Here is a 17,017-nt window from a genome sequence, read left to right as displayed (position 1 = left end):
GCCCAAACACGAACGAAGGTTTTAGTCGGCTTTGCACATAGTACACCACACATCCCACAAACAGCACTTAACAGCGATGGAGCCTTTCAAAATTTACCCTCAAGTTTGCGCTTTTAATAATCAATTTTATTGACATCGTCCTTCTATCATTATTCATTTAGCGTTTTGTACCGGACGGTAGACCTTTTGCTTAGTGTGAGCGCGGCATATAGTTAATTGAGATTATTTAATAAAAATAAAGAAATCCTTTCTTGGTTCGTTAGATTTTCTTCTTTTTTTAATATATAACCAATCACCCAGGGGATGTCTTCTACTAGTCAGAAAGAAATGAGAAAAGGCAAAGACATGTGAAGGTGGCGGCCGCGACCTAGTGGTTGAGTGTTTAATCAGTAGGGGTCATGTCTTTATCCAGTCCCTATAGCTACCAAAGCAAACTCTACCGCACTTGCTTTCATTTAGCTTATACGTGGGTAGACGCGACCCATCTTCCAATTTGGGTAATTCATTTATAAAAATATGTATGACGGCGATGCAAATGATTGTTTTTATACGCATCGCCCAAGGATGAGGGAGCCATTCACTTTGTCAAACCGTTTGTAACGTCTGGAAAGAAACTTCAGAGACCCATAAAAAGTGTCTTTATTTGATCAGGGTCAAACTCTGGATCGATTTAAGCATTTCCGTCTGCGTAACCAATTTATAACGTGTAGAAGGAAGCCTCAAAAGCCCTATAAAGTATATACATTCTTGACGAGTGTCAAATTTGAAATCTGTTTAAGTATGTCCGTCTGCCCATTTGTCAATCCTCCAAACTGCTTAGTATCTGTGATAACCATTCGCAAAAATTAAAATATAGTCTACAAATTTATAAAAGAATTTGAAAACGGGCTAAATCAGCCAAAAGAGACGCCTACAATGCAACAAAATTTGAGAATACCTTTACTCTCCGTGCTGCTGCCTTCCACTTTTATTCCACAAAAATACACTACCCGATTCGACAGAATATCGAAACTTGATTTTTTCTTTGGTTTCTTTTAGGATAAGAGTGGTGGGTACAAAATATTCGATCACAGCCGAATATAGATTTCTCACTAACCTCATTTTAATATTGAATTTATATTTCACATTATTAACACTAAGACATATATTTTATTTATTGATCTAAATTTCTTGAAATAAATTGCAATAAAATATATGAAAACGCTGAGCTTTTTGTGGTATCCACTAAAAAGAAAGATCCTAGTCACAAGTAGCCGTGCGGTAAGTACGCCAGTGAATGCTAGGATTAGTGGTTGTTATGAAACTTGAACTCAGTAGGAACTCCTATATTGGAATTGCTATATACTATATATATATATGTATATATATATATGCTACATATGTATATATATATGTATGTGTGTGTATTTATATTTATTTATAGCCTATATCAGGGCATAAATATTTGTTGTATATATATATACAACATACAGAGGATCCACCTTCTATTATGCCGATCGATTCAGAATTATTTCCCAAATCGATGTAAGCTTGTTTGTCTCTCTGTCGGTTTAATACCTGTCCATGCATTCTTGTGTTCAATCCAGAGTTCGCAATTTTCGAGATGTTTTAATGAAATTCGGTTAATGAATTTGTGTTGAAAATAGTTCGGGTTCCGTTACTCCTTTGACCACTTTCCAAATAATGTTATATGAAAAAATATAGATCAAAATATATAAGTCGTTATGAATAATTGTATTAAGTGAAATAGTATTTCATACTATAAGGGAAAGAGTATTTTGAAAAAGAAATTAAGAAAAAACTGAAAAGAAGAATTGAAACAAATATTTAAAACTTTTTAAAATATGCAAATTGTGAGGTCGAATAAAACCAATTGCTTGGGCCAGTAAAATAAATGCTGAACAAGAAGGAGCTATAGGTGAGTTTATGACTCAGCATTCGAATTTCGGCAAAATTGTGCTCCGCATTAGGTTGTGAGGCAAGCATAAGAAATATTTAAATGATTTTTTGTTTGTTCTTTATACGAAATAAGTAAGAGAAAAATGGCGAAATTCATTTTCGAAATGAAATGATTTCATTTATGTAGTTTGTATCGTTTAGTTAAACCTTTAACTGTACTTACTTGCTTTAGTTTGTAATTAGATAAATTGAAAATAATTTTATTTGGATTATTATTTTGCTTATCTATATTCACTTTTTTCTTTCTCTTTGCCCCCCTTTTGCATTTATATTGATTGATATTACAAATATTGCGTTGTTTATGTCTCGATCAAAACATTTTTCTCGATGCGACGTCAATGGAATTGTATAAACTCACAAAACGATACGATACGATCGAGAATGAGTGTCGATATCAAGTCTCGTCAGCAGCAAAAGTAAAAGTATACTTTTGTTCTACGTACTTACATATAGCTGCACACTTAGTTGGATCGCATTATTGCAGCAATGTAAATAATTGGCAAATTTTTAACTTACCTGCATGCAAAATAGTGATGTTTTTAAGGAAGCGAACTAAAAACATATGATTAATATTTCCAGAATAATGTAACTTTAGAGTCGTCGGTTTAAATTTTTATTAAAACAAGTTGTGATGAAAAGCACGTATACACGCATAGAAATATATATGAAAATAACTGTTTAACGGAATATGAAAGTGCGAATCTAGGCGGTACAAAAAAAAGAAGAAGTACACAACAAATGGTAAGAGAAAAAAAGACTACGGCGCCATATCCAAAGGGAATGTCTAGTATGTATAATATAAAGAAGCTGCAAATAGTTGAGTTAATTTTTTATATTTTTTAGTTCAGTAGTGTAAATGCGGGAGGAGGGCGATAAGAAACCACTTCAGCCGGGCCGTCAATAAAGACAACAACTTTCAAGCGAAGCAAATGACAGCTTCTGGATCAATTTTTCGTCACGTCTTCACATAAATCTTAACTTATGTCACCAATCATTCAACCTTCATGGTTTATATTAGAGTAAACCAGTGATTTAAAGTAACGCCAATGAAAAAAGTCCGATGGAGTTATATCGCATAATCTCGGCATTTTTGTAGATTGCACAGTCATTGAACTTTTTTCTCAATAAATTAAATGTTTCATGTGATGTATGTAAGGGGCATGTCGCATAATTTTGTTAAAATGATATAAGCACAGTAATCATGTTGATATATTTTCAAAAATGACATATTCAGTTCATAACTCACACCCTAATTTTGGTAAGTTTTGTGGACGCAAAGGCCGTTTATGTTTTTTCTCTTCAAATGGATAATTATATCTTTAAATTAAAAAAGCCTTTAACTAAAAATGAGCTTTTATCCAATTGCATAAAGTTTTGGCGGAGATGGGTCACTATTTTTGTAATGAGTTATCGCTAGAAAATAGATGACATGAAACATTGATAATTAGTTATAAGCATTATAAGTTTTATACTATTAATTATTATGAACTTAGCACTCCTCTTAATAGTTTGTTGCTCCGAAAGAATTTCGCAAATGACATTTTGCATTACTAGTACAGAGTTTCTTAAACAAAAAGGCCTTCTAACAAACACGTGCATTCCAAAGAGTGTTTTTGTTGAAGTTTTGAAAATCGTTTTTTAGCTATGTGGATTTGATGATAGGCTTTAGCTAGATCTAATTTGGATAAAACCCTCTCTTGTGTTTTATATTACCACAAAGTTAATATCATGACATAAAATATTACCAAGCTGTCACCCTGAGGTAAAAACAAATATCATAAAGCGAAACCCCGGTTTAAAGTTTTTTTTTCTTCTTTTAGGCGGGAGAAAGCATTAAGAGCCTAAAATCAGTGTGGGACTTTCACCGCACTAAAACCCCCTCTACGTCTGGCGGTAATCTGCCCGTAACTACCGTTAAGCATTGCATGGAGAGGGTCTTCTGAGCCTTAGCTCAAATCATCTGCCATCTCATTACGTATGTCTTCACAAGCGTTTCTCTGCTCTCATCTTAGTTATTATTACTTCACTTATGCCTTGTGTTAGGTGGTATATTTCCAGATGATGCAGCATTAGTCTCACAAGTTTGTCGTGTGTCAATTTTTTTCCTACAGCCTGGATTAACACCTCCTTCACAGCTGTGAATCTTGGTCATTTCAATATATAATATGAGACACGTTGGTCTACGCACACCATGCGCATTGATGCGCTCTCTTAGGCAGGTATTGTCGAAAACATCCATGCCCGCGTATGATTTGCGTAAGGTAGGAACATGAAAAATGCCGACATGGTTGTCAGTTATTAGGATTCTCTTCACGGGTTTAATGTAGGGGGTGGAAAATGAGGGGAACAGGGAAAAGGGGGTGTGAGGAAATAAATGAGAGAACCTATCACGGAATTTTAGGGCGTCAAATTTTGATTTACCAAAGTCAAATTTTATTGGGAGTCAAACGACATGGCTTATAGAAAGGAATAATTATAATCATTAATTGGAGAAGATAAATCTTTCAATAATTCAGCTTATTAGTTTTCAATAAAAAATCATTTTGGTAAAGAAATGTCGTAACGATAAGATGCAACATCTTTCGCTAAATTGGCTGAAGGATCAAGTAAACGGATATTCTTAATATCTATTAATAAACAATTTTTATATAAAAATCTGCATTTATAATAGATTTAGAAATGTGAACGATTAAAAAACCAAACAAGAATTCTGCAGCATAGTTGTTTATTTAGAAAACTTTCCGTATTCCGTAATGGATGTTAAGATGCAATGCTTTTACAATGTTATTGTTTCTTTTATAAAGTGGGCACTTCCTTCTTATTCTTGAAATAGACATAAGGTGGCAAAATTTTCCAATAAATTTAAACAGAGGTAAGTGTTTAAAAATCTCATTGTGTCTTTGTAGAGATACACACATTTTGGCTGCTGTCTCTCTTGCAAAGTTTTCTTACTCTATGTTATGGTAATAAAGAAATATTTTTTAAACGACTTTTAAGGGCTTATTTTATGTTGATCATGTTTTCACTTGAAAAAGGTATTTATTCAGAAAAATTGGTATAATATATTGTTGCGGAAATCCCAAACCCAGTTCATTACAATTAATAAAGTCCCAAATAATAAATTCCCTAGAAAGGGAAACCCCACAGAAAACGATTACCGGGAAAGTAGGTTAAAGGATTAAAAATGAAACCATGGACTTAGGTAATAGTAACATACTTCTAAAAATGTATATAAGCAGACTATTTGCGGAAGACAGAGTCAGTCGGACAAGAACCTTTGAGTCGAGAGAGAATATTTAGGTTGAGAAGTCGAGAGTACTGCCAAAGTAAAATGTACATAGTTCTATCCTTAAACAAAATGACTATAAATAAAAGAGTCTTGTAGTCCATCATTTTGTGCAACTTTCTCATCTTCTTGGCAATATGGCCAAATCGTGAAAGAAATATATTAGTTTGGAAGCGATCCACCCATCGACCGTTTTCGCATTTCCCTAGGATTTTGCAACCGCGTGCCAGCGAAGAGATATTGTATCCATCTGAACAAGTGACAATCAGGCGCTACTTCTGGTCAGTACGCTTCCTAAGGCATAACTTCAGAGCCTTATCATGCACGAGAATGACTTTTCGTCGGTCAGCCGATATTGCTGGTCCAACAATACGTCATTCTATTTGATCAATTGACGTCGGCAGACGTCTGCAGTAAAAGTTTCAGCTCGGAATATACTACACCTTGCTCATCCCACCATATGCACAGAAAAACTTTGTGACCATGAATACTCCGCTTCGGTGTCGATGTGAATGGCTCTACTGGACTAAACCATGACCTTTCGCGCTTGGGATTGTCCGCTTTCATCGCCAATCACAATACGCCACAAAAACCTCTTCTATTTTTGCCCAACAAGCTATGAAACTGTGATGGTTGAACGACTAGAAATGGTATTTTCAATAATTTTTTCTGATAGTCATTTTCCCCGGTCTTGGGATCTCTCTGTTTCTTTAATGTCGAAAAGCGAATGGAAAATCGTTATGTTAGATGGAGAAATATCAAAACCATCGAATAGAACCGTTGTGTACGTTGACACTTTGTCCTCGTTCACTTTCACCAATAGATGTAGCTGATCAAAATGCATGTAAGCGCTTATTAATATCATATAAGTTGATCCAACCTTCCTATTGATTAGTTTGGCTTTGATCTGAAGATTGTTTTTAGCGGAAAATTTTAACTTGTGTATGAAAAATATCACTCGTAATAAGGTATTAAGAATGTATTGATTTCCGCCATGGTTAACATACAAAGGTATACACAATTTATGAAGTGGTAAATAAATATGTAAACAACATTAGTGAGATAGTATTTTTATATCTAAAGTCAAGGCATTTCAATTCGTTCATGTTGTATATATTGTTTTGCACTTGTCATTTGTTTTTATTAATTTTTTTAAAACGGGACACTTACAAAAGTGCAAGTATAAATTCAATTGCGCATTTTAGTTGAATACTTTTGTTATTGAAATCTAATTTAAGGGATTTGGGCAATCGCATGGTTATGCGCCTTTGCCACAAATGTCGTACTCGCGAGAAACGAATCCACAACTTGATTATACACAACAGCAAATATCTCAACAACCTGGTATGCAACAATTCTACAATAATGGTTTTGGTGGGCCGTTCCAACCAGGTTACGGTCAATTGCCAGGACCGATTGTGACTCAACCCGGAGTTCAGCCAGTACCCGGCCAGCCCACGGCTCAATCAAGTGAGTATCTTTGTCTATGTTGTAAACTCAAATTAATTTAAGAGGTAGTAAGTAAATCTTGAGACTCAGTTGCTTGAAAATGAAGTTTTTATAAGGTTTTTTTTTTTTTCTTTTTATACCCACCACTGAAGGATGCGGATATACGCATTTTGTTATTTGTTCATAATCTACGAAACAGCCAAAACGAAGTGTCAGAGATCCTATCAAGTACATATATTCATGATCAGCTTGAAATTCTGAATTGATTAAGCCATGTCTGTCCGCCTGTATATCTATGCGGTATATGTTGTTGGCAATCCTTTGGTATCAAAAATGAAGATATCAACTTCAAATTTTTTGGAAGTTTTTGCAGGCAAGTTGGTATTGAAAATGGGGTCTGTTGGTCAGAGCAGAAGCCGCTAGTAGAGCATAAAATAAACGCAATCCCGTTTTTCGTTTTTCTTAACAACAATTTTTGCTCGTTATTCAGAAATAATAAAACTTAGAGGGCTACTAATTTCCCCATTTGCTTTACGAAACACTGTACTCTTTAGGGGCAAAAGCGGAAAAAATCGGCCTCCCCTTTTTTCAAACCTTATGCTTATCATAACGCATATAAGATAGAATATTTAAAATTGTTTTGTACATGCCTCAAATGAAGATATATTATCTGCCAAAAATTGGATTAATTCTAAAATGAATATGTTAGACACCACTACTAATTTCTTTTTAATAAAACCAGCGATATGGGTATTAAATAAAAGAACTTGGATAGAAGGTGAAAAGCATAGTGATGGGTGTGCAAGATTCGGCCTCCATTGAATATAACTTTCTTACTTGTTTCTTTGACTTTTTCTGTGTTTTGGAATCAGGAAAAGGAAGGTAAATATAGGCCTATTGGCTGACTGCATTTATCAAATCCCAAAGCGAATGTCGAGGATTTTAATTAACAGCAGTTGCATAAACCAAATACATTACAATGGTACTCATGCTTATGATTGCTTAAAAAAACATATGTTAAAAAAAAGGGTGAGTTTTCAAATTTCTTGGGCTACGTACATTTAATTTTCGAATTACACATGTCTCCTTACATATGTTGAAATATCAGCCATTTCTCCTTTTTAGTTAGTTTAGTCTGGTTAGTAGCAGGAAGTCAGTTTGAATGGGTCGCAACAGATATTGGTGAATAAATAAATATTTTTCAAAAAAAATGTAAAGTCATTCTTTTTTGCACACACATCCTACTTGGAAAAGTATTTTATATTTGATATTGCAATGAACTCGTCCTTTTTTGCTACGTTTCTATTAGTCTGAAATATCCGCTATATTCTCTTATTTGATATGTTGTTGTCAAAAACATATATTAAATACCAAAAGGAAAGTTAATTTAAATTACAATTTCTGTTACGAAATTGAATTAAAATGCGGGTAAGTTATTCAGTCATAATCATTGAGTTCAATATAGTTCTTAGCATAATTAAGCTGAGTCCACGCTAGAATCTAGAATGAAATTGTCATTGTCATTTTCATTGAGAGAATTCTTAATATTCAAAAAAAGAATATTATAAAATATAATAATGCATGAAACTGGCCATATACTTATATACACATATTACTTATTGATGGAATTTTCTAGAAAACTGTAGTAACTTGAACAAATATCCAAATAGCATCCAAAAAAGAGAAAAGAAAGGCCTCAAAAGCAATCGAAGTTGCAAAACATTATCACTATTTTTTCTTTAGTGCACTAAGCTATTATTATTAATATTACTATAATTAATTTAGTCAGCGAAATCAAATCAATTCTTAAAGCGCTAACATTTTGATGTTATCGGCTTCATTGAAAACCCGACCGCGTTTGAGGTTTGAACACGCGACCATTGAGTGTTTAGTTAAGATCCTTAGCCTATTTGGCCGCCTAGACGGATTGGGTTCAGCTAATGAGAAGTGTGACTTATATATCCAGACTATAGATTATGATGATTATTTGCATATATGTAAGAAAAAACTGAGTCCATTATGTACTGACTCCAATATGTTAAGCCTATTAGAAGATTATAAAGCCGTATATAGTGATGTAAGTTTAAGGTTACAAAAAATCACATGTTAAAATTCGCTTTTCATCAAGAGCTTCACGCGAGGGAGGCATAACGCTCGCGTTTTGTCAGGCGAAAGGAATTCATAGTACACAACACCGCGATAATGGAAGAGAACTGTTAACATCGCCTTAACTTTTTAGCGATTTTGGCGCCGTTTTTTCGCTCTTCGCTCACTTTTTGCACGATTGATTGATCGATTGTTTCCGGATCGTGTGTGTAGATTTAAATCTCATCTCAATTTCTTTTCCAAAACAAAATTTAATGCAATTTCATTGCTCAACAAACTCACGCATTGTAAATATTGCCAAAAATACTTTTTGTGTCGTACAAACCGAATTGACACAAATGTCTGCCACAGTGGTCGCGTAATTTAATTTGAATATTGGTCTTACTTTTTGGAAACAGTATTAAAATTTTGATGTATGGAAGCTATCGATCAATTTTTTTTCTCTTTTCCGATATAGTGGCAGCTTACTGCCAATTAGACGCCCTGCACTGGGGTAAAGATTCATCTCGGAGCCGCTTTCGCGTTACTTCGAGATGGACTTTTGTGGGCTGTTGGTCATCCCTAGATCATTCTATCTCCATCACCATCGCATGAGATTACGGGTACTGATGTCGCTCCATACCGAAGTGTGTCGTGTAAAAACACTATCGCATTTCTTCCATATCTCTTTGTCTATCAGCATAACCACTAGCAGGCTACATGACGTGATTTCTACTTCCAGAGTTCTGCAAAGCGTGCTCCAAATATGCCGAAGCTGCGCAGGCGAAAACAGTGCGTTACGCGCTGGCCTTCATGCTTTACACAGTTCGCATGCGTTATTCGCGCGTAGGTTGAAACGGGAAAAATAATTCGAGAAATTTCCATAAACAGTGAAAGCTTACGCTAGAAAATAATGCACTCTTCAATGTTCAATGTTTTCTCCCCACTAATTCTTCAACATTTGGGATCAGGGTGTGGACCACCTTTCTTTCCCGTCATTGCTTCCGTTTCGTTAACATGATCTTTCGGATAGTTATTTTAACTTTACGAACGTCGGTGTTATCTTCTGCCGCTTTTGTTGTGTCTTTCCTTGCGTTGTAGATATAGAGGTAATATGGGTAACATGCCTGTTGGTTGCTGCAGGTGACGTTGAGACAGTGCGGTAGGCTGATATAATTCGCGGCCTAAAGGGTGCGGCGTATATCATTTGTGCATGGGCTATGGTGAATATAAGTTTACGCTTCATATGTTTTGCTCCGTTCATGTTTACCATAATTTTGTGCAAGGTAGTTGCAGTGTCCAGGGCTTTATCCGTAACCTTCTTAAAATCTTCCGGAAGCGCCAATTTCGTATCAAATCGTATCGCTCGCTAACATATCGATCTATTGCAAGATCATGTATATGTGTAATTAACTTTTTTTTTTGACTTAGAATCTCATGTTGATAAATTTTTTTGATGGTATGAACGAACGAAATCATCTTTGGCACCCTATTTTTAGGCTGATGCAGTAGAAAGGGTTCGTCACCCAATTTTGTTTATTTTTGTTTTTAGAAAACAGGGAGGGAGCGAGAGAGCTAGGGAAAAAAAGAAGAGTGAGAGATATGCCTTCATTTGTGCTCGTTTAGGAATATATCTTAAAGGTTAAGCATATCGTGATAAGTTAACAGGTTAAATCGGTAAAAGGGGCTTAATTTCTGGTTGAAAGTTAAGTAAATAAACAACGTACGTTTGAAATTGCTTTTAAAACAAAAATTTGGTTTTGTTTTTAACGTTTCGTACATTAACATTCCAATATTTAAAGTGAAATATAAAATGCGATCAAAGTAAACAAACCTTTTTTAAAACATAATAATACACTGTACTGGCACCATTCATTACTATCTGCCAAAGATGGAGACCGGAGGAGTGCAGCTATCAGACGTGTTAAATTCGAGCTCTGTCGTTATAAGGGACAAACATGTGTGTTGCAGAGTTCTATTAATGAAGCCAATTAGCGGTTATGAGTGTTTACTGCGAAGCCGATTTATAGCATTTTTGCTGAACATTTAACGCATCAAAAGATTTGATCACGCTTTCTTTCGGACAAAGTGACTAATGAAAAAATTTGAAGAAATGCCTTCGCCGATTAGGGAATAGATTTATGCCGACATGGAAATTATCCAATCACATTACATCGATACAACGAGCACAACGTCGTTCATGGCGCTGTATGTACGTAGGCTTCTACATATCCCAGTGTAATCCACATTAAAAAGTAAAGAATCTACTTTCCATTGTAATGTAAAGTTAAACACTAGGATCGTTTTAATGTTGATTATGAAAATTTTGAAATTATATTTATGCAATGCATAAGATAAAATGAGAACATGCTCATACACACACACGCACTCCCTTTCCTCTTCTTATCTTTAAGATAAAATTGTTATTGCTTATAGCCTTAGTGGAGTGTAGTATTTTTATCTGAAATATAATTTAATGTTTTTAAGTGCCTTCTATGAAGATTATGACAAAATTAAAAGATAGTAATTCTTTAGTTTTTTTTATACAATCACAACATTATATATATATATGTATATTATATATATATACATGCCTGTAAACATGTTTTAATAGACACATGTATTATGGATGGCATATATGAAAGTACATTCGGCTGCTTCGGTTTAGTGTTATCACTCGTTCTTTTAATTGAAGAAATAATATAACAATTTGCAAAGGCTATACTACTCTTTTTCTTATAATATCGCGTAAAATGCCAAATAAGCATCAGATCAATATGATCTTTAGTGTAATTCTGTTATAACAATTATGTCCGATTTTTGCGATTCAGCGAGAAATTATAAATCGACATTAGAATTAATATCTACTCCGGTTAATCATTATAATGATAAAGGAAAAGAAACTGAAAATAAAACATCGACAGTTTTGCACATAGTTTGGAATATATTGCACGAGAAATACGAATATTTATATAGAAAAAGTCAATTATTAAAAAATGCCATTAATCGCGAATCGAATAAGCCTTTAGCAAAACAATTTCGAAAATCTTTGCATTTAAATAAGTCTGCGCAGAAAAAGGGCTACAAATACTTTTTAAGTGATGAAGACAAAAGGTAAGGATTGCCGCGCACTTGACCGTAATTTGCGAAATTTGCTTTGTAAATTTGTGTGTTTGGATTTTTTGAAAAGCTAACTAACTAAGTGAAATAAATTCTTATCTTAAGAGCAATAAGTGATAAGATTATACATATGTCAGGCGCAATTACATCTTTAATGCCTTCGACTCACTTTACTTCACGCGCTTCATGTAATATATAAACATGTTCGTTGAGACTGGGATCGTTGTGCAAAGTTTTTTAATTGATTGACTCATGTCCTCAACTTGCCTTGATAAACCTTATCAAGTAAAGGTCATTGATAATCCACTACCTTTAAAGTCTCAAAAAAACGACTCTTTATGTTGATTAAAATATATTAATAACATAATGAAACAAACTTTGGACTAAAGTCCTTCAGATAACCCACGTATAACACGGAAGTTACTTGCCAAAAAATTACCGTATTATGCGAATCCCTGTTACCCGAAACGTAAAACTAGTATAAAAAGTGGGAGAGCGGTTTTGCACCAAAATATTTCTTTTTAATTTTCATAACTAAGATAAATTAAATCTTTATTAAAATTTACCTTAGAAGTAATACATATTAATATGAATTAAAAAATGTTTTTGGCTATCGCAATTTATATTCGTCCTAAGAAAATTTTTCTGCATTATCTTTAAATCCATGCTGTAAACATTCTGTCTATTCAAATTGCTTGCGTTTAGTTAAAAGATCTGCATAAAGTTCCTTATATGGTGCCATGCACTTAAGAAATTCTCTTTTAAACTTCGTGCTTTTTTTCATTTGAGGGATTTTTGTTTGAGAAATATGATGTTAGCTGTTCGGCTAAGCCTTCCCTTATGCTTTGTAGAGTAAACTTTCTACAAAAGAAGGAGATTCCTCTGAATTCAGTTTAAAAATTTGCTCAGGTTTACCAAAGTTCGATTTTAATAGTTTTTATCACCTTTCATGTTTTATGAGGGCTTCGTCCAATTCACGAACAGTATTAGAGTGAATCCGTGCTATAGAAGCGTCCTGTCATACGCTGGTTACTTACTTCGCTACTTTACGAACACTAAATTAGTGATTATTTTTTTCAATTTATTTACAAAACGTCAAACAATCAATTTATGGAACTGAAAGTTTTCTACATGTTTGTACACTTGCTCATGGAGTTAACTTACTTATGTCCGTATAACTTGTCTGAATGAAAACGAAAATTCGTACGGCAGAGTATTGAAGATTAAATTTATTATATCTTATTTTATAGGCGATTGGATGATTATGCCAGCTGGCATACCGAATTGTCCGCGAGGCTTGGAATACCTTACGACTGTCGACCAACTTTTAGTTAAACAAAAAGTTGAACTATTGGAAGCTTTTACCGGTTTCGAAACCAATAATAAATTTTCGATAAAAAATGCACTTGGTCAAAAAGTGTACTATGCCGTGGAAGAGAACGATTGCTGTACGCGCAATATGTGTGGGCCATCTCGTCCATTTGACATGAAAATATTTGATAATTATCGTAACGAAGTAATCCATATGCATCGTCCTCTAGCATGCTCTAGTTGCTTATGTATGTGCTGTTTACAATCAATAGAAGTATCCGCTCCGCCAGGTAATGTTATCGGATCCGTTGAACAGGAATGGTCGATATGCGCTCCATCATTTCGTATTAAAAATCAACTTGATGAAGTCGTTCTGCGCATTGAGGGTCCAATTTGCACATTCTCACTATGTGGTGATGTGGAATTTAACGTAAATAAAATCAATAATACAATACGCATGAAATTGAAAAAAAATGGAATAATTTAAATAATTCTTGCACGCTTTCAGATCATGTCTCTAACTGGCGAAAATATTGGTAAAATTTCTAAGCAATGGTCTGGCTTGGCACGCGAAATATTTACAGATGCAGATTTTTTCGGTATTACGTTCCCATTGGACTTGGATGTGCGTATGAAAGCAGTACTATTAGGAGCAACCTTTCTTATAGTAATTTGAAATATAAATACTTACATATATTTAGTTATTAGGTACATATATAACGGTTTATATATTTTTTAGGATGCCATGTTCTTTGAAAAATCCGGAAATCGCGAAACCGACAGGCCAGGCATGCTTTAAGTTTCCTAACTTAAGATCATGGATTGAACAAAGAAAATTATAATATTTGCCTATAAAAATACATTAAGAAAAAGTTGAACACAAAATAACAAGTTATCTTAAAAATTAATATACCCGATATATCTTTACAATTACATATACAATAACCGTTTTTATGTTATACGACAATTACAAGGTCTTCAGTAACTCTGTCAAATATTTTCAGTTAAAAACGCAAGGTCTTTACATTGCATTGTAGGCATATCATCTCGTAAGCATTAAAAATAGGATTCTTTATAAAACAAGTAAAAAAATTACATTCGGACTGGATCTTTTTTACCATTTGACTTAATCGCTTTTACAATCACCGTAAGAAAAAGGGGGAAAACTACATTTTCATATACTATTTTTGTAGAATAAAGGTGGAAATTTATATCGTCTCTCAGTTGTAGCTTGCATTGCAATATCAGCCTGCTTGCGACGATTTTTAATAGTTTTGCCAAATTTGCGGCAGACAATTAATAATATGTAGACTGTATATGATCTCTGAAGCTTTTCGGATAATGCAATTTTGATAAAAAAAAAGGATAAAGTTCTAACATTCTACAATATTGCATTGCGTTGCGGATTTTTTCCATAATTGCACTGCAAGACCGTCCACATAATGAAAATGCAAAATTCTTGTCGTTCTATCGAATATAATTTTCTTATTTGTTAATAATAAAAGAGATTTTCATATTCCTATAAAAAATTTTCAGTGAAATTTATTAAAACTAATATTATTACTTGACGAATACAAAATTTCCTTCTTCTTCAATGTGAACAGGAAGGCGCCGTAAATATTTTTCTTATTAGCTTTACGTAAGCTTTGAACCTTCTAAAATATGTGGAGGAAAAATTTCTTTACCAGAAAAATGTTTTTTCCTTAAAATTGTGCTTTTTTCAATGCCCTGAAAACAGTAGCTCTGTCGAATTGATCGTTGTTGGGTAGTCACAGCCTATTGTGTAACCTATTGAGCAACAGGTTTCGTTAGCGGGTGCTTATGTTCACTTAAAACTATTTGCAAAGGAAAGTACGTTAATGCAACGGATCGATTCGAAACGTTTCAATACTTCGTTAAAAGAATTGAAAGTTTCTAAGGAAAATTTTAATGCCATTTCGTAAAAGGAAAGTGTAAAATGTGCAGCTCCTCTCTTTGTTAGGAAGATTGCATACTAATGGAAAGAAAAAAAGAGTACAAAATTTATTATATGATACTAAAAAATATCCACAGCACATGATACAACAAAAAGAATATATTTGTAGCGTGGATCATGCATTCAAATCTCAAAATCTACCTCGCTTATCCGCATCGCATTAGTACAGCAATGCAAATAGTTGACAAATTTTTAGTTTTCCTGCATACGTTTGCATTGATAAGCACAAAGTTGCTGCTGTTTTCATAAAAGCAGAATAAAAGCATTCGATTAACGATATAGCAAACATTTTATGGTCTCAAAATCTTTATTTGAATTTTAAGTTAAGTTAGCCAAATACACAGATCGACAGACAATCAGGCGGACATGTTTAGGTGCATTGAAGATTTGAAACCGGCCAAGAATTGGTATTACTTGTGGTGTTTTCGAAGCTTGTTTCCGCGCCTTACAAAGGTATTACAAAAATTATTCAACTTTGATACATTTTAATACTGGGTAGGCGTGCGTGATCAATTATTTCCATTTTGGTGCACAAATGGTACAGCATCGCCCATAGAATATGTGTTCAAATTTTTGTATATTTATCTGCTATAGTTTATGGGTAATGAGCAAGAACCAATTTTTTAATCCTTTCGAAAAATAAAGGTGTCCTCACAATACGTAGTAATATAGGCGTGTCCTTCAATCGATTTGTCCCATTTTCAACACCAACCTGTCTTCAAGAAATTCCAATATTTCTGCCAAATTTGAAGTCTATGGGTTCATTTTTGCAGCCAGGAAAATATCCACAACGGACGTTATACATGTGGACATGCTTAGGTCGATTCACAATTTGATGTTGATCACGAATATATATACATTTTGTGTGTATATACACTTTGAAGCTTCCTTTTGGGCGTTGCAATCGTTTTGACAAAATGAATGTATACCTCATCTTTCGGCGATGGGTACAAAAATAACTTTCAAGCCAATCTTCCTCCCCTGAAAGTCGTATGTGTAAATTTTACGACGTAATTTAATAGCGCATAAACAGTAAGTATAACATTTCTATGAGTATTATATTTGCAGATATGTGGCTTTTTATAAAACTGCCCGCAAAGAGAGATTTTGAATTGTAGGTGGAACTTATTAAAAGTTCAGCGTCACCTTCCGACAAGTCAGAATAGTGCGTATAAAAAAACTGCGGACGACAATTTTGTAGAATTAACATCCGAAGTGGCCGATGCAATAAAGAAAAGAATTGAAAGGGAAAGCAAAGAGGAAGAAAAAGGAACAAATTACAATAAATTCGAAAATTTTTTGGGGTTAATGAGCAAAGGGTTAAACTCCCCAAAGGTAGCACGGGTTGAAAACTTATATAAAGTATATAAATATATTTATATATGACATGTTTTGTATTTCACAATTCGGTCATTGTATAGAATTATATATCATATATTTTGTGTGAGCTTAGCTCGAATCATATAATAAATTTTCTCAGCATTTTCACTATAAAGTTACATATTTTATACTCTACACCCTTGTGGCACATGATGTATTAAGTTTGTGCGGGCGTATCTACTGAACTTGAGAGAGATCCACCTTTTATTATAACGACCGATTCAAAATTATTTTCTGAATACTTATGGAGTCAAAGTATAAATTCATTGGGTTTTGTATAAATACCCTTTTCGCTTCACTAACTCAACTTTTCCCAAGGTTTTTAAATCCCTACTTAAACTCGAACATTTATATAGTATAGCAAATAATAACAGCAAAGGGAATACTAGTGCAACAGTAAAAAATTTGAGAAAAATGAGAAATTTCTAAATTTTATGAATTTTTTTTATTTT

At 33.8% G+C, this 17,017-nt stretch overlaps 1 protein-coding gene across 6 annotated transcripts in view; it reads left to right on the top strand.

The window, feature by feature from the left end:
• Window positions 1-14,222, top strand: part of LOC119637749 (phospholipid scramblase 1) — a 28,471-nt gene extending 14,249 nt beyond the window's left edge. For 3 of the 6 annotated variants that reach the window (XM_038033979.1, XM_038033980.1, XM_038033981.1), the window contains 4 exons: window positions 6,484-6,715; window positions 13,150-13,640; window positions 13,719-13,877; window positions 13,950-14,158. In XM_038033979.1, the coding sequence (XP_037889907.1) occupies window positions 6,484-6,715; window positions 13,150-13,640; window positions 13,719-13,877; window positions 13,950-14,009 (942 nt within the window). In that variant the 3' untranslated portion in view covers window positions 14,010-14,158. Of the gene's footprint in view, window positions 1-3,014; window positions 3,722-3,779; window positions 3,935-4,002; window positions 4,179-4,475; window positions 6,426-6,483; window positions 6,716-11,795; window positions 11,894-13,149; window positions 13,641-13,718; window positions 13,878-13,949 lie in introns of those variants that run through there. The other 3 variants (XM_038033982.1, XM_038033984.1, XM_038033985.1) reach the window with 3 other exon arrangements.
• The last annotated feature ends 2,795 nt before the right edge of the window (window positions 14,223-17,017 follow it).

The sequence above is a fragment of the Glossina fuscipes genome, unplaced genomic scaffold, assembly GCF_014805625.2.
Source record: "Glossina fuscipes isolate IAEA_lab_2018 unplaced genomic scaffold, Yale_Gfus_2 61, whole genome shotgun sequence".
Lineage (NCBI taxonomy): Eukaryota > Metazoa > Arthropoda > Insecta > Diptera > Glossinidae > Glossina > Glossina fuscipes.
Note: the sequence above shows the minus strand (reverse complement) of the source record. Positions and strands in the feature narration are given on the sequence as shown.